The sequence below is a fragment of the Mesoplodon mirus genome, assembly GCF_964341445.2.
Source record: "Mesoplodon mirus genome assembly, chromosome: 7".
In the NCBI taxonomy this organism is placed as follows: Eukaryota; Metazoa; Chordata; class Mammalia; order Artiodactyla; family Ziphiidae; genus Mesoplodon; species Mesoplodon mirus.
This window is the reverse complement of record NC_138983.1, coordinates 133,535,469-133,552,870: the sequence shown is the minus strand read 5'-3', so window position 1 is coordinate 133,552,870 and position 17,402 is coordinate 133,535,469. Positions and strand designations below refer to the sequence as shown.

The following is a 17,402-nucleotide window of genomic DNA, read 5'->3' as shown; positions in this document are numbered from 1 at the left end:
ACGCTCACCCGCCGAAACCAAGCTGCACTAAGGTTCTCACAAACGCAACTCTCAGAGCGTAACATTTGTACAAAGACACGCACAAAGTAACCAAACCAGACTCAGTCAGCCTGGGGCTGGCCTTCACCACCATCTGTCAGGGGCCCCAGCTGACGGAGGGGCTCCCATCGCCGCCCCAGTGTCCCCTGCTTGCCTGGGAAAATGTTCCAGCAAAGAGCCGCGTAAGGCCCCGTGTCGATGGAAATACCCTCTGAGGTGGCCCAGCCTCTGTGTGTGTACGTGTGTGTGTGTACGTGTGTGTGTGCGCTACGTGTGGGGTGGTGGATGTACCCGTGTTGTGACGTGTGTGCGTGCTGTGTGCACACGTGTCTGTGCTGTGTGTTGTGACGTGGGTGTACTTGTGTGTACATGTGTTGGCACTGTGGGTGGGGCGGTAGGTGTACCCATGTTGTGACGTGTGTTGCGGGCGCTGTGCTGTGCGCACACATATTGTGACCTGTGCGTCGACCTGTGCCGTGTGGCGGTGAGCGTGAGCGTGGACCCGGCAGCGTCTGCCCGGGAGCAGGGGGGAGGCACGGTGGTCCTGGCGGGGCGGCTCTGGCGGGATGTCCTCCTAATTCTGCGCACCTGGGCAGGCCTGGTCCTGGAAGGAGAACGTGCTGGAGTCGGGGACATCGGGCCGCTACACGGTGGAGACGGTCAGCACCGAGGAGGGCGTCATCTCCACGCTGACCATCAGCAACATCGTGCGAGCCGACTTCCAGACCATCTACAACTGCACCGCCTGGAACAGCTTTGGCTCCGACACGGAGATCATCCGGCTCAAGGAGCAAGGTGGGGCTGCCAGAGCCGCCAGGGCCGTAGACCGCGGCCTCTCCCCGCGAGGGCAGGGCCCCAGGCAAGGTCCTCCGGGGCCCTGGGGGAAACAGAGCGCCTACACTGTGCGGGCGGGCAGGAGACCCTTCCTCACCCGCCACGCAGCCACTGCTGGTCAGCCAGGCCCCCCGAGCCCAGGGGCACTGGCCTGCACCAGAAGCGAGCAGGACAGCTGCCCGGGTGCTGGCCCCTCAGGAGGCGCCACGTGGCCTAAAGGCCCTGGCTTCCCTGCTCTCAGCAGTTCCCTGGGGCCCTTTGGGGGCGTGATCTCTGAGCAGTGTCCCCACGGGGATGCCCCAGGATGGGCGTACTGGGGAACCTGGCCCAGCCCGTTAAGACAACAAGCCAGTCCAGTTGCCCCAAACCCGAGGGTGCCCGTGCTAAGCTAAGGAGTGGCACTTGAGCTGTCCAATCCCTGGTGTGCAGGGGACTGGCCTCAGGCTGCCTGCAGCTCCCCAGGGGGACACAGGAGGCCCTTGGACCGCTGTGCTCTGAAGGAGACCCCAGCCAGCAGGGCAGCGCTGGGCAGAAGGGCTCAGAGCTCGGAAGGGCTCAGGCTCGGAGGGCGGGGAGCCTCAGAGGGGCATGGAGGGGGTTCCGGAGAAGTGAGGCAGCCAGCCAGTGGCACACCAGGTCCTGAGATGGGCTGCACGTCTAGCCCCTTGTCCAGCGGGGGCTAGTCCAAGACAGACAGGAACGGTCCAGGGGGCCTCGGCCCTGGCAGTCTCCGACCCCTCCAAGCTGAAGGCCCACCCACAGGCTGTCAGGCCTTGGAAGAGATTCTGGGCCAGGCAGGTGATCTCAGCTGGGCCCCTGGGGCCGCAGGGCTACGCTGTGGATCACGCACTGCTCCCGGCACCTCTTCCCTGAAAAGTGCTGCTTTGCTAATGCTTTGCGCATAATTTGCATAATATCATCCACACATCATCCCAACCCTCCCGGTCCACTGTTGCTTTCCCTCCATGGCTTCCCCTGAGTGCCCCAACCCTCTACCCGCCCCTTAGTGTTCTCACCCCCACTCCTCAGAGCCAACTCCCACCCCAGCCTTGACCCCTCTCTCTGGTCCCACCCATCTGGAGTCCCTAAGTCAGTGTGAACGAACTCCAGGTTCAGTTGGGCCAGCCCGGCATCCTGGAGACGTGATGCAGGAGGGAGCCCCCAACCACCCCAGCCCCTCCAGAGGGCCGCCCCTGCCCCCAGTCCCACCCCACCCTGGCCAGCCAGGCCCTGGCTGTGGACGCTTGCTTTATTTCTAAACAGGTTCGGAAATGAAGTCGGGAGCCGGGCTGGAAGCAGGTACGAAGGACACATGAGACTCCCCGGGATGGGGGAAGGGACTGCTGGGCCAGTGGGGGAGGGGGCCCAAAGTGTGGGTCGGGAGGCCAGGGCAGCCGCTAACTTCTCTGCCCTCCCCCCATCTTGAGGCTTTAGTGCAGTCAGAGCAGCAGGGAGAGGGCCTCCAGGCAGCATGGGTCTAGAGACCCCGGAGACCTGTCTCCGCTGTTGCTGCCCCCCCCCACCCCCGCAGGCTCCTGGCAGCCCAGGACACTGGCTTTTTCTCCTCCCCCATCTTTCCTCCCACCCCTCCTCTTCTGAAGCCCTGACTCCTCCCCCTGGGGTCAGCTCACCCCGCCTGACTCCGCTTCTCACCATCACCACCAGCTTGGCCATCGCTTCCGAGAACACCTGGGCCGCCCAGCCTGGCTGTGGCCTGCGTAATCCATGCTGACCCCGTGCTTTCTGCTGGCTGGCTCCTCCCCGCACTCCTGCATTCCCCGTGGAGCTGTCATCTCACCACTGGGCTGAGGCCGCTGGGCAGTGCCTCTCTCCCCGGGGACTCGGCAGCAAAGGGGTCACCAGGCTCCCTGGGTTGAGTTGCTCTCTCTTGGGACCCCACAGGAGACAAGTGACCCCCCACCCTCCAGGGAGAAACCCAGAAAAGAGAATCAGGACTTGGCAAGCCAGACCCTACAGGGTCGACAAAGGCCATGACGAAGATGTGGGGTCCCCTGCCCTCGTTGTCCCGCCACACCGGCCCAGAAGGCACTTCAGCAAGTCCCTGGTGGGGCCCGCTCAGCCCCTCCCCTCTGGGCGGACGGCCCCTTAAAGAGCGGCAGGCCGGGCACAGGCCAGCTCAAGGCGGGCACACAGTATCAACTCCTGCTGTGTTCTCCCTGATGCCCCTCAGGGCCACTCCTGGTGCTGAGCTGGTGCCACCCTCTGTCTCCATCTCTTCTGTGCCTGCACCCTGGGTCCCCCGCCCAGGACCCTCTCCCTCTGCCCCCGCCCCCCCACTCAGGACAGTCCTCCAGATAAGATGGCTACCACCACGACCCCCCAGCTGTTAATAACGTAAGGAAATGCGGACGCCAGAGGCAGAAACTGCCTTAGATACCGCTTCCCTGGTTCTCTGGTTTCACAGACCTTGAGGCCCAGAGAGGTTAAGGACCCTTCCACCGTCATCCTTTGGCTCTGAGCTCAGCTGAGACAAGACCCGAGTTTTCCAAGGAAATGCCCTAAGAATCTAGGAGAAACTGAATTCAACTCAAATCAATAAAATTCAAAAGCATAGAAGCAACGAACTTCCAACGCGGCTTTCCTTTCCTAGAGGAATTCAAACCTAGAGACAGGGCCGTCTCACTGTCAGAGCAAGCTCGCAGGACTGGCGAGGTCAAGTCCATTGTCTCACCCCTGACTGTTGAGACCAGCCCAAACGCCTCCCATTTTCAGTCCCCGAGTGTTTGTCGCACCCACCTCCTCCCCATCGCCTCCCCTACCCTGCCTACAGGGGTCTCGGGCTCCAGTAGGCAGGTGATGAATGCACCAGCGTGCCAGTCCTGGGCTGGAAGGAAAGCCCCAGCCTGACGGCCAACACTGCCAACCGCCGGACACGCGCTCCTTCCGGGAGAGGGACCCCACCCCCTCCCAGCAGCGTCTCCAGGGGCCACGGTCTGTGGGGTTCTTCCTTTCTTTTGCTCTTTAAAGAAAATGACAGTGAGAGGCCAGAGGCCAACCTCCAGCTCAGGACAGATACCTGGAGTCCCCAGTTATCCACACTGAGAGCGCGGGGTAGGGGCAGCAGCTGAGCCTCAAAAAGGGACTTTCCTATCCTTGCATCTGCTGCGGTCCTCCTTCCCACACAGACATGAGGGCAAAGGCTTGGATCGGTTTGGGTGCCAGGCTCTGTGCCAGCCTTTACCTGCCTGCATTCACCCATCTAAACCCCGTACGCCCCCCTGAGGCAGGCACTGTAATTATCCTATTTTACAGATAAAAGAGAGAGGTAAAGTACGTTGCTCTGGGCTGTACAGAGGATGTGAGATTTGTAGGATGCCATGGGATGCAGTGTGAGGAGCTGGGCAGGATGAGGGGGGCAGATGAGAGGAGACATGGATTTGCACTGAGTCTATTGCAGCTGTGTGTCCTTAACCAAGTCACCTGACTTCTCTGGACCTCAAGGTTTCCATCTATAAATGGGAGGCTTGGACTCTCTGAGCCCTAAGCTCTCCTGCCCCTGCATTCTCTAGTTCTATCCCCGCATGGACTACTCAGGGCCCCACATCATATGCTCAGGCCCCCTCTGCAGACACAGAAGGGTCAGGACTGTCTGGAAGAGCGCCCACCCCAGCCTACTTGGCTAGGGCAGGAGACATCTCTACTTGGCTAGGGCAGGAGACAGACTACAGGAACTCAGCAGGAAGTGAAGCTTTGCCTAGCTAGAGTTCCAGGTGCCTCTCTGGCGGGGTGGGGTGCCGGGATTCCTGCCCAGAAGACTGGCCCAGGAGAGGAGGGGGCAGGACTGGGCACCTCTCCTTAAAGAGGTGGGGGGAAGGACTTCCCTGGCAGTCCAGTGGTTAGGACTCCGCGCTTCCACTGCAGGGGCACAGGTCCAATCCCTGGTTGGGGAAGTACATGCCATGCAGCGCGACCAAAAAAAAAAAAAGAAAAAAAGAAAGAGGTGGAGGGAGCTGTGATTCTGCCCTCCGGCCCCTAAGACGTGGCCTCTGGCAGTTACCGCCTGTGATACCCAGGTCCTGTGGGGAAGCTGCCTCAGACCTGAAAACTCTCTAAAAGCTGCTTGTCCATGTCTGACGTCTGACGTTTGTTCGCGAAGGGAACAAACAGCGGCAGTGACCCTGGTCCTTTTCCAAAGAAAAGCCAGGACTTAACGACTCTCCTGGCTTATCGCCTCGGGGAGCTCCGAGTACCAGCCTTGCCTCTCACCTCCGACGCTCCCCTCCCCTCCCTGTGTCTGCTTGCCTCTCTGCCCCCGCCCCTGCTGCCATCTTCCCCAGGTCTGCCCGCCCTCTCCGCCACACCGCATCCCGCCCGAGCTGACCCCTGTTGGACTGTGCCCGCGCCTGCCCAGGCCCCTGTGGCCTTTCCCAGGAGCGCCCACGTGCCATGGTCTGGCCCCAGCTCAGCAGGGGCTGCACCCGAGGAACTGGGTGAGATCTGGGGGCAGAGAGCGGGCTGTCCCAGCTCCCTCATCAGCCTGCTTGTTTCTCTCCCACAGAGGCTGTGCCGATGGCCGTCATCATCGGGGTGGCCGTAGGAGCTGGCGTGGCCTTCCTCGTCCTTCTGGCAACCATTGTGGCCTTCTGCTGTGCCCGCTCCCAGAGAAGTACGGGAGGGAGACCCGGGAGCTCAGGGAGGGGGGCAGAGAAAAAGGCTAGGCTTAGACTGCCCCGGAGAGCAAGTAAAAGCAGGAGTACAGTGAGCAGGGGCCCTACCAGAGCTGTGAGCTGCTGGGGCACGGATGGGTCTCATGCATCTTTTCATAGGCAGCGCTTTGCTCGGCATCTGCTACAGAGTGGGTGCTCCACTGCTGCTGAGCTGGACGGAAGTGAACTTCATGCAGCAGGGCCGCCAGCTAGCACCTCGGATTGAACATACACTGCACTCTCCACCCATCGGGAACTGTATTGAAACCCGGGGGTGGGGGGGTGGGGGGAGGTGATCTTTGCCCTCCAAGATCTGCTAGTCGAACCAGAAAAGCAGGTCACCCACACAGGAACAAAAGGGGGTTCAGGGAACTGCTTTGTGGGGACCCCTAAAGGTCGTTTAGTCCTCAGCCAGAACATGCTGGTGTTGATGTGTTGGTTTTTTTTACATCTTTATTGGAGTCTAATTGCTTTACAATGGTGTGTTAGTTTCTGCTTTAGAACAAAGTGAATCAGTTATACATATACATATGTTCCCATATCCCCTCCCTTTTGCGTCTCCCTCCCAGCCTCCCTATCCCACCCCTCTAGGCAGTCACAAAGCACCGAGCTGATCTCCCTGTGCTCTGCGGCTGCTTCCCACTAGCTATCTACCTTACGTTTGGTAGTGTATATATGTCCACACCACTCTCTCTCACTTTGTCACAGCTTACCCTTCCCCCTCCCCATATCCTCAAGTCCATTCTCTAGTAGGTCTGTGTCTTTATTCCTGTCTTACCCCTATGTTCTTCATGACCTTTTTTTTTTTTTTTTTTAGATTCCATGTATATGTGTTAGCATATGGTATTTGTTTTTCTCTTTCTGACTTATTTCACTCTGTAGGACAGACTCTAGGTCCATCCACCTCACTACGAATAACTCAATTTCATCTCTTTTTATGGCTGAGTAATATTCCATTGTATATATGTGCCACGTCTTCTTTATCCATTCATCTGTTGATGGACACTTAGGTTGCTTCCATGGCCTGGCTATTGTAAATAGAGCTGCAGTGATGCGCTCTTGACTCGTGTGTGCCTGGAGTCTCCGTCCTGGGCGTAGCTCTGAAGTTACGTGTGCTAGACAGACACGTGGAAGGGTAAATGGGATGGTGGAGATCGTGGGAACAATAGAGACTGTCTTGTGGTCCCACTTCTTCCACCCCGTGACCCTGGGCAAGCCACAGCCACTCCAGGCCTCGGTTCTCTCCTGTGTAATAGCAAGGGGTCGGCTGATGTGACTTTCAGGGCCCCACCCGGCTCTGACATTCCATGAGCGGAAGGCACAAAGAGAATAATCAGGGTAAGCCCGCTCCCTCCTCTGCTTGGCAGCCTTCACGTGTCGGAAGAAAGTTACCTGTGTCCTCCTCTCCAAGCTGAGCAGCCTTGCTCTCTTGAGGGCCCCCAGGGATGCGGTCTCAGGCCCTCCCTCACCACCCACTCAGTGGACATCATAGGGGAGCATATTTCAGCAGGAGTTTTCTAACAGAGCTCTCGAGGTATAAATCGGCTTCATCCGCTAGAAGCCATAAGCTCTCCATTACGGAAGCTGGACCACTAGTGCAGGGACGTTTCTGCTTTGGGTGGGAGGTTGACCATGGGATCTCAAGGTCCTTTCTAACAGATGTGTGATTCTCTGAACAGAGAGATCAGAGCCTGATAGAGTAGGTCAGGGAAGACTTCTAGAAGGAGGTGAGAATTTAGTAGGATGACCAGGTGGCCGAATGGTTGGGGATGACCACCCATGCCACGGGAGCGGCAGGCAAAGGCTGAGGGTGGTGCAACCAGGAGCCAGCAGAGAAAGTACTCTGAGGTCCCAACAGCCCATGGCACGTCCAGACAGGTTCTATTACCAGGTGGGCCCTGAAACTGCTGAGTTCAGGGGCTGGAGGGTAAACTGGAGGGGAGGGGAGAGCTTGACATCTCAGGCCCTAACACCTGAGATGACAACTGATTCTGTCATCTACACTTTCCTATTTTATGTCCAGATCTCAAAGGTGTCGTGTCAGCCAAGAATGACATCCGGGTGGAGATTGTCCACAAGGAACCTGCCTCTGGCCGGGAGGCTGAGGAACACCCCACCATCAAGCAGCTGATGGTGAGAATGTCATCTTACCCCCGCCCCACCCCGACCTCTGTGCCCTGAAGCTCCCAGAACCAGAGGCTTCCTGATGCTCTAGATGCTCCTGAGAAGCAAAGCATCAGCCAAGGTGTGCTTCTCCCCCCATAACAAGCCAGGTACCTACAGGCAGACCTAGGAGACACTGTGGGTTGGGTTCCAGACCACAATGAAGCTAGTCACGTGGAACTTTTGGTTTCCCAGTACATGCAGAAGTTATGTTTATACTATATACTGTAGTCTATTAAGTGTGCAATAGCATTATGTCTTTAAAAAGGTACATATCTTAATTAAAAAATACGTTATTGCTAAAAAATGGTAACCATCATCTGAGTCTTCAGTGAATAGTAACATCAAAGATCACTGATCACAGGGACTTCCCTGGCGGTCCAGTGGTTAAGACTCCGCGCTTCCACTGCAGGGGGCACGGGATCCCACATGCCGTGCGGCGTGGCCAAAAAGAAAAAAAAAAAAGATCACTGATCACAGATCCCCGTAACAAAGATGATGATAATGACAAAGTCTTAAATTCTCGAGAATTACCAAAATGTGACACAGAGACACAAAGTGAGCAGCAGATGCTTTTGGAAAAATGGTGCCAAAAGACTTGCCCTCTGCAGGGTTGCCACAAGCCTTGGATTTATAAAAAAATGGAATATTTGTGAAGAGCAATAAAATGAAGTGTGCTCGTATTCTCAGCCAACAAAGATTTATTGTGTGTCTACTATATTGTGCTTGGGGTTCTCTGAGACTCAAAGGCATCTAAGATGCAGTCCCAGCTTTCAAGGGACCCATTGTCCAGTAGGGAGAGAAGATGTGCATAATGGCCATAAGATGTGGTGATGTAACATATAATCCTCCACACATAGATATTATCCACATTCAGTACGTGCCCTGCTTCCCCCATCTCCCCAGAAGTCTGCAACAAGCAGAGGTTCCTCTTTGGGAACTGGATCGCTTTAAACTCATAACTTCTCCAGCAACCCCAAGGCCACTTCTCCTCCTGAGCCCCATCGATGGACCGTCACCCATCCAACTGTCCAAACAAAATCCTGGAAAACTCTGCTAGAAAATTCTGGTGCCTACTGTGTCACGGTTATAATATGTTGGAGTAGCAGCAGCAAGCAGGTGGGTCAAGAGCATGGGCCTCTCTGTGCTTCAGTCTCCTCTTCTAGGAAATGGGATGAAGGTCATGGTACATGGGGTCGGGGTGAGGGCTCAGTGGATGAAACCCTGAAGAGGCTGGAGCCAGTGGAACACAGTGAGGGCTCAAGGAACGGTAGCTATTTCCTTGGCTGTGAAATCACCTGTTTCCTTATCTGTCTCCACTAGATGGTGAGCAAGCTGCCTTACTCATCCCTGTGTCCCCAGAGCCTTCCACGGTCCCTGGCAGATGCTCACCAACGTTTAGTGAATTGAACTGACGTTTTCTCTGCTGCTCTTTTTCTATCCAGTTGATTTTCAGGTCCCGACAATTCCACTTCAGAATCTTTTCAGAGCTGTGCCCCCTGCCTCTTCTCCACTATAACTCCTCAGTGCAGGCCTCACTACAGCTCCCCTGGTCCATGCCACCATCCTCCCAAGTGGTCCCACATTCTAATCTTTCACCACTTTACTCTCCACCCTCCAGAGTCCCATAAAGGGTCCTTCTAAGATGCAAATCTGATCCTCTTACCGTCCTACTTAAAGACCCTCGGTGGCTCCAGATCTACTGGATAGTCCAGCACCAGGCGGGTCATCAAGACCCTTCAGCAGGAAGCGGCTTCTGGCCTGTCCAGACCCATCTTCCTGCCAAATGCATCCAGCCCTCCAACACCCCAGAGAGCTTGCAGTTCCCAGCCCTTGAGTCTTTTATACCTCGGAGGCTTTGCACTGCTGTTCCCTCGGCCTGTTGATTTTGTCTGTTGAATTTCACATTCTCCTTTGAGAGTCAGCTCAAATGTCACTTCCTCCACAATTTTCCAGGCTTGCCCCACCGTGGCTGGCAGAGCTGTGCATTTCCTGGTGCTCTCCCCAGACACTTTGCATGTTCTTCTTTCACAGTGCATTTCTCTAATTACACGTCAGCCTCCCCAAGTATCCCAGCGTTCCTCAAAGGCAAAGGGACAAATGTCTACTTCGCCCAGACCTAACATAATGTCTGACACAGATGAACGGTCAGTCTTACAAGGGAGGGGACCACAGTCCAGACCTGGGCAGGAATGGACGTGTCTGTTGATGAGATTTATTGAGTCTAGTGTGGAAGTACCCACGCCTGTCCTTCATCCCCTGGGGACCTTGCATTCCCTCCCGCTGGGATATTCTGACCGCCTCTGACTGTTTCTACACCATTCTCCAGTCCAGACCCTCATGGAAGAGGGGGGGTCACTCAGTCGTCAGTTAAGAGTGGGAGATAAGAAGAACCCGCTGAGGGCTCCCCTTGGGGAGACCTTCGTTCCGCCACTCCCTTCACCCCCGGCACCAATACAGCCCCAACACTGAGGAGAGGCGGGCTGAGAAGCTGAATCTGGTGGAAGAGAAGAACTCAATCCAGATAGAGCCACAGCATTTACTGGAAAATGAAAAAAGCAGCATTAGTGGGGAAGTGACAGGATGGAAGCACGCTGGCTGATTCTGTGGGGCTCCAAAAAGAGATCAGGAAAGTGAGTCACAAGGGAGAAGACACATCCCAGTTCTGAGAGTGGGTGGGAACCTGGCCCAGATCATGTCATGTGCAGAAGGGATACACGGGAAGAACATTCTGTGTCACAGGACAGGAACCACTGTGGCTGTTCACATTCATGAATAACCCCACTGTGTGCCAAGTGTGCTTTACTTTTCACCTTAAGTCTAATTATTTTTTTAATTTCCAGTAATTTAGCGCCATGCCACTTCATTCATTCATCTGACATAAACATAACATTTGTGACAGTCCTACTGTATGGCAGGCACCACGCTGGGCACCGGCAAATCAAAGAATGAATAAAACACAATTAAATATGATTCCACTCCAAAAGGATTTTGGTCAGTGACCACAGTATGTAAGGCACTGTAGCAGGTGTGCTGGAGAACCAAAGAGAAACAGGGAGTGATCCTTGTCCCCAGGCTCTCTGGCCTCTGTTCAGGAAGATAACTTCAAATTATCTAAGTCCTTGCTGTGAATGGCAGGTGAGGCCCTAGTGGCCAGCACCTCAGAGGTAGTTATTCACTGATTCCTTCTCAAGGCCATGCTGAGGAGCTGCGGGGCCCGACCCCTGCCCAGAAGTTCTGCAGTTCTTTATCTACAGGCCCAGCTCCCAGATGAGCACAGCTGTTCTGTAATGTCTCCTGACCTCTGTTTGCCTGGCCCTGAGCACAATGCCTGGCCTAAAGTCAATAAACGCTCACTGAACTGAACCGGAATCAAAGCGAGATCTCTGGAGGAGATAACCATAGCCCGCGGGAAGGAAGACGGTGGGTCTTAGAGACCAGCCCTGCACCCACCCACCTCTCTGTCTCCGGCTCTCAGGAGGGGTGGGGCTAGGGGTCCAAGAACAACAGTGAGATCTGGAATCTCCTCCAGACTCTTGTCACCTGCCTCCAGGGGGCCAGGCAGTGAGAGGTGGGGGGGAGGGGAGGCACAGAGGGCAAGCATCTTTTGAGTGCATTTCTCCCGCTTTTCCTTGGGGGAAGTGGACGATTATTATTAGCCCACCTCCTACCCACTGAGCAGCGATTTCTGGGTTGTAGATGGACCGGGGTGAATTCCAGCAAGACTCAGTCCTGAAGCAGCTGGAGGTGCTCAAAGAAGAGGAGAAGGAGTTTCAGAACCTGAAGGTAAGAAGAGCCCCGGGTTACGACACGCCTGGCATCTGGTCTTCAGCTCTGATGACCCAGGCCCCAGATCCAGGCACAGATAGAAGGGACAGTCCCCCACAAAGGCACCTGCTCTCTCGCCCCGGCACCAAGGAGGTGAGAGAGTTAAGGTTGAGCTCTCACAGTTCTCCCGTCCCACAGCCTCATCACCAATACCGTTTTAATAATGTTTCCAAGTTCCGGACTAAAACAAAAAACAATGAAAGCCTGGTTTTCACATGGCCTTGAGCTGCCCTGAAATAACAAAACGTACCGGTCAAGACCCCACTTGAACACCTGCCAGCATCCTGCCCAGGCCGGCCCTCCCGACCGCCACCCCCAACACCTCTCCCGCCGTCCCCTTCCTCCTGTCTGTCCCTGGCCCTCCCCGTGGACCGCGGGACTGGCTCCCGTCCGGTGCTGTGACGCCGCTCTCCCCCCGGCCCCCCAGGACCCCACCAATGGCTACTACAGCGTCAACACCTTCAAGGAGCACCACTCGACCCCCGCCATCTCGCTGTCCGGCTGCCAGCCGGACCTGCGCCCCGCGGGCAAGCAGCGGGTGCCCACGGGCATGTCCTTCACCAATATCTACAGCACGCTGAGCGGCCAGGGCCGCCTCTACGACTACGGGCAGAGGTTCGTGCTGGGCACGGGCAGCTCCTCCATCGAGCTCTGTGAGCGGGAGTTCCAGCGGGGCTCGCTCAGCGACAGCAGCTCCTTCCTGGACACGCAGTGTGACGGCAGCGTCAGCAGCAACGGCAAGCAGGACGGCTACGTGCAGTTCGATAAGGCGAGCAAGGCCTCGGCCTCCTCCTCCCACCATTCCCAGTCCTCCTCCCAGAACTCCGACCCCAGCCGGCCCCTGCAGCGGCGGATGCAGACTCACGTCTGAGGATCCTGGGCCGAGGGCGGGAGGGCCGGGGAGGGGCGGGGACTCGGCCTGGCTCTGCAGAGACCTTGCAGGGGACCTCGGAAGCAGCCGCCTCCACCACCCTCCTGGCAGCCCCGATCAAGCACAAATGCGGGCCCGGCTGCAGGGCATCGGGGTGTGCTCCGTGCTGACCGCCCCGGGCCCCCGGCCCTTTCCTGGCGGCCCCTCCTCTACAGGCTCCCCCCACAGGCTCCAGAGGCAGCTATAACTCTGCTTTCACCAAACTGCCGTCCACGCTCCGGGCGGGCTTCGGAGGAGCTCTGCCCCTCGCCGCCCGCCAGCCCTCCCCCCACTCCCACCGTGCCTGTGCTCCCGTACAGCCCCGGGGAGCAGGGCGTCAAGTGCTTGCCGGCACGGAGCTGCCCCAGAGACCCCAGCGCCCCCCTGCCACTCCTGGTCCAGACCCCAGAGGCTGAGAAGCCAGAACGGCCCTGTCTGCCACACTGGCCCGGAGCCCACCCCCCGTTTGTTCGGTGTTTTGTGTCCATACTCTTAGAGTTCTGTCCTTGGACTGGATGCCTCTCAACTCTGAGGTGGGACTGGCCCAATCAGAGACTGGTGTCTGGGAGGGAGGGGGAGGGAAGGAGGGGGGAACGTGGCACTCGGGGACCCCTCGCCAGGCTGTGCGGCTCAGAGCCTCCCCACGCACCCCTGCTTCGTGTACTCCCCTCCTCCCCTCTGCACATGCGGAGTCAATATAAGGAGCGTGAGCTTCTCTGGTCAGGGCTCTTTAAAGAGCCGTTGGAGAGACTGTGTCCCAGGATTTGTGGGATTTGAGGGGACTAGGGGGCAGGCCTTTAAGGTGATGAGACTCACCTTCTCAGCTGAGCCTAGATTCACACAAGGAACCATGGTCCTGTCCTCAGTAAGGCTCCTGGGGCAAGAGAGAAAGCATATCTGCCCCTCCCTCCTGCCTGCCACCTGAGAATAAATGTTAGGGGTCATTCCTCCAACAGATGCGTTCTATTCTTTTGTTCCTGCAGAGTCACAGCAAGACCCCAAGGGCTCAGAGGATGCTTTGGGAACGCAGGGTTCCTTGCCCTGCCTTGATCTGGTTTTCCCAGACAGTGGAGAGCTCTGGTCGTGGTGACAATAGGACCTACGGGTAGATTCATCTCCTTGCAGATGTGCCCAGCCCAGAGGGCGCACGAAACTGGGCCTCACCAACCACCTGACTCATGCCAAATAGAGCTCAGGGGCAAAGGGGTCAGACTGCACATTGGAGGGGTCCTTCTAGGCCTTTCTCTCAGCAATATTCTGCAAGGGCGGCCCCCTCCATTGGCGGTTCAGGAGAGGAGGCCCTCTTCAAAGAGCCTGTGCCACCAAGCAGCCCAACACTCTGAGACTCAAATGTTCTAAGAATGGCTTTGTTTGGGTGGAAAGCTTGACATGGTGATGGCAGACAGGCTGGGGTGGATAAACAGGGCCAAGTTAGGATGCTATCTCTGCAGGTAGGATTCCAATGGAACTCTGGAGAACCCACACTGTCCCAAAGGTTGGAGGTGCCTCCTCAGATTTAGACCCTTCTCCTCCAACCTTCCCCGGGAGTCCTTACCCACCATGGGAACCTTCATCACAAAAGCCTGTGCTTCTTTCCCCCACTGATGCCTTGGATGGCCCCAACCCACAGATGGTATACATAGCCTTCCTAGAGCCTCCACCCAGAGGATGTCTCTGCTTCCACCGTATTTCCTATTGCTTCAAAACCCTCCACCTCCTTAGATATCTTCCTTTGCAGCACCCAAGCCTGAGGTAATAGAAACTGATGAGAAATGTAAGTGTACATCCCAGCCCCACAGCCTGCTGCTGGTACCATTTCTGGCCCAGCACAGATGCCTGTGGGCTCCGGATTAATCTTGACAAGTTCTCTTCCTTCCCATATACGTTTTGCCTTTGCCAGCAAGGAGTAAGGATCTAAGAGCAGATGCAAAATGCCCTGGTGTGCTAGAGTAAGGAAGAGGATGACCTAAGAGGATCTGTTCATTCATTTCTCCTGGCCTTCCCCACCTTGGAGGTGGGCAGGAAATCTCCCTCCCAAGCCTCACCACAGCCTACCTTGCCCCTTACCCGCTGCCCACATCCTCCCCACCCCCCACACACAGCACTTATAATAGGATGGAGGTACCCATTCTTTCTTGGAACCCAAGGTTATGGCACAGAATAACCTGGAGAACAGGGAAGAAACCTGATCTCCTGGAGAACAGAACCCTCTTCTCCCTTGGGAGCCTCAGACACTCCCAGGGTGGGAACGTGGACATCCCAGAAGACGGGGCTGCACAGTCAAGACTCGGCTACACGGGGCCCACTCCCTGGGCTCTCTCCGAGGCACAAACACAGCAAAGAATTGCCGAAAGGGTAGGAGATCACAAGTAAGGCCCTGGTGAAAGAGATGAACACAGGCAGGGGAAATCAGTAGGCTCTGGTGGCCTCTGGACCGCTGAGGCACTGAGAAGGATGCTGGACTGAGCAGTGTGCATCCTTCAATCCCTCTGACTCCATTTACTTCTCACGTAGGAGTGAGGGGACAAAAAAGCTGGCATAGGGAAGTGTTAAAAAAAAAATGAAGGCAGTGGGAAGCCCTGAATTTCCCTGTAGGTGATTTCAAATTAACTGAAATGAGTGCTTCACATTTGTAATCATTTAATTCTCACAATTCTACCAAGTATTACCATTGTACAGACGAGGGAGTGAACTTAAAGAAGCCAAAAGACCAGCCCAAGGTCACAGAGCTAACAAGTGACAGCACGAGATTTAAACATATGATTTCCTCTGTGAAATGTTTCCATCCTACAGTGCAAACCCAAGGCCACTTTCATCCTAGAATAAGATGAAAACGGCCGACGCTGAAGGCCATGAGCTGGGACCCACTCAGGGGCAGGCTGAGCAAGGACAGGCCACAGCTCCAGTAGGAAAGCATCCTCCACCGCCAGTCCCCAAATGACCTAGAAAGACCACGACACCCTGGGAAAGCTCGTCTGTGTATCAAATCACCCCCACCCCTCCCAAGGCCAGGATCCAGTTTTCTGATAGCTTTACAATTCTTTACTGGCTCCGAGTCACTGGATGGGGGCCCAGTTTCTGACTCTCAGGCTCACTATCAGTCTGGGAAGGCCAGGGTTATTTCCATCACGCCTTCAACTTTCATGGAACAGGAAATGGTCTCATACAAAGCACTAGAGCACCACAGCAAACCTATCTCTGATGGAGACTACTGAAACAGTGCTCTAAAGGAATAGGCCTTGAAGCTGCCTTTGAGCTTCCGGAGTGGAGAGGAACAGGGGGAAATAACAGCAAACGTGAAGAAGCCCTTGGGAGATTTCTCAGAACAGGAGAAAAGAGCCAACAGGAATTCCGCTTCTCGCTTCCTATATGGGGGCGGCATACACGAGGCACCGTGGCCTTTGCTATTAGGGGATCAGAACTGAAATCGCCAGGTACACACTCCAGGAGTCCCATCAGCCCTTCCCAGGTATTGTGCTCTGTTTATGATGGCGCCAGAAAAAAAAAGACGAGGGGGAGTCCTGTGATTTGTTTCTTCTCTAGTAAGTTTCCCTATAAAATCAACTCTTTATTAAAATAAAAGTATAAATAGTTAAATAAAAACTATCCTAATTTGCATAGACATTTTTATTTAAAATACCACTTGGGGTGCCTGCTTAAAGAAACATGAATGTTTAGACGTAAACTGATGACATCTCAACTAAATCTTGACGTTTACTTCCCCTTTAAAAAAGCCTTTTAGAAGCCTCTTATGTTTTCAGGAGCTGTAACCACAGGCCAGCCATTTACAGCTTCAGCATCGAAATTACAAGCAATCTCTGAGAGTCACTGATAAAATATTCCCTTGCTCTGACAGTTACATCTTACACCCAGTAAGGCTCTAATCATCTTTTCCCCAACCCCCTATGTTTCCATCTTCCTAACTAGGTCATAAACTGAGAAAAAACAAATAAGGTTTGTTTTCCTGGATGAATCCATTTGTGTTTTAGGGAGAGGACCATCCACTCTTTCCCTCTCTAACTGCTGTTCTTCCTGGATCTATCTCCTCCTTCTCTTTATCGGCAAAGTCTTGGATATACACTGAAAGCTTTCAGACCACAGGCCCTGTGGTTTCATGCCTACTCCAGCCCTCATCTTTAAAAGGCCTTCTGTGAACACATGCCATTCACAGGATGCATTGTGGAGTTTTGGTCTACATCCCGGGTGCCCATATCTGCCTGCCATTCCACGTTCCCAGAGCTCCTCTCTGGACCAGCCTGCTCGGCCCACCCACAGGGCCGGAACAGCCGCAACCCCTGGGCCAAAAGCCTCCCTTGAGCTCACTGATCAGGGAGCCCTGGTCACACAAAGGAATCTCCTTCCACTGCTTCTCAATCTATGACCCTTGGAAATATCTTGGAATGCTATGAGAACATTCATATCATGCTCCTTACTAGCTGTCTTCTTTGTGGTGAATCTAAAGTATTCATGTTCAAAGACAAGGTATGTGAAGTCTCAGGAAACAGGTCTTCTTAGGGAGAAGTGGGGTCTTATTAAAGAGACCTTCTCTGAAATCTACTCCCCATTATGCAAGAGGAAAAGTGCTACTCAGGATAGGAGCTGAATATAGGGATTCATTCCCCCTGAATGGACTCATCCCCCCTCAACTAGGCAACGAAAAATTCAAGGGGACTGAGCTCAAGATACCACCTTTACCACCTTTGTAAAGAAATTAAAGGGCCACAGCCTTGCTGTCCAAGGACTAGAAAACAAATTCATGACACTAATGGGAGAAATACGGAATGAAGAAGGCATGAGAGATAAAGTGATACAGATAAGGATTCGGGGCTTCTACAGCAGGATTTTCAGATGAGAATTTCCTGAGTTTTATTTAAAAGTTTCCCTAGCTCTCTTGCCATGCAGGGCTGCAAGTGGAACAGAAATCTACAGAGAAAAAGAACAGAACTGGAGAGAATCTCCCT

General features: G+C 54.9%; 1 protein-coding gene across 3 annotated transcripts in view; it reads left to right on the top strand.

Moving 5' to 3' along the window:
* The window catches only part of KIRREL3 (kirre like nephrin family adhesion molecule 3), a 543,536-nt gene extending 530,252 nt beyond the window's left edge, over positions 1–13,284 (top strand). The window contains exons 11-16 of one of the 3 annotated variants that reach the window (XM_082627471.1): positions 636–834; positions 2,137–2,172; positions 5,393–5,575; positions 7,564–7,673; positions 11,403–11,489; positions 11,959–13,284. In XM_082627471.1, coding sequence (XP_082483597.1) covers positions 636–834; positions 2,137–2,172; positions 5,393–5,575; positions 7,564–7,673; positions 11,403–11,489; positions 11,959–12,402 — 1,059 coding nt within the window. In that variant the 3' untranslated portion in view covers positions 12,403–13,284. The remainder of the gene's footprint in view (positions 1–635; positions 835–2,136; positions 2,173–5,392; positions 5,576–7,563; positions 7,674–11,402; positions 11,490–11,958) is intronic. The other 2 variants (XM_082627470.1, XM_082627472.1) reach the window with 2 other exon arrangements.
* The last annotated feature ends 4,118 nt before the right edge of the window (positions 13,285–17,402 follow it).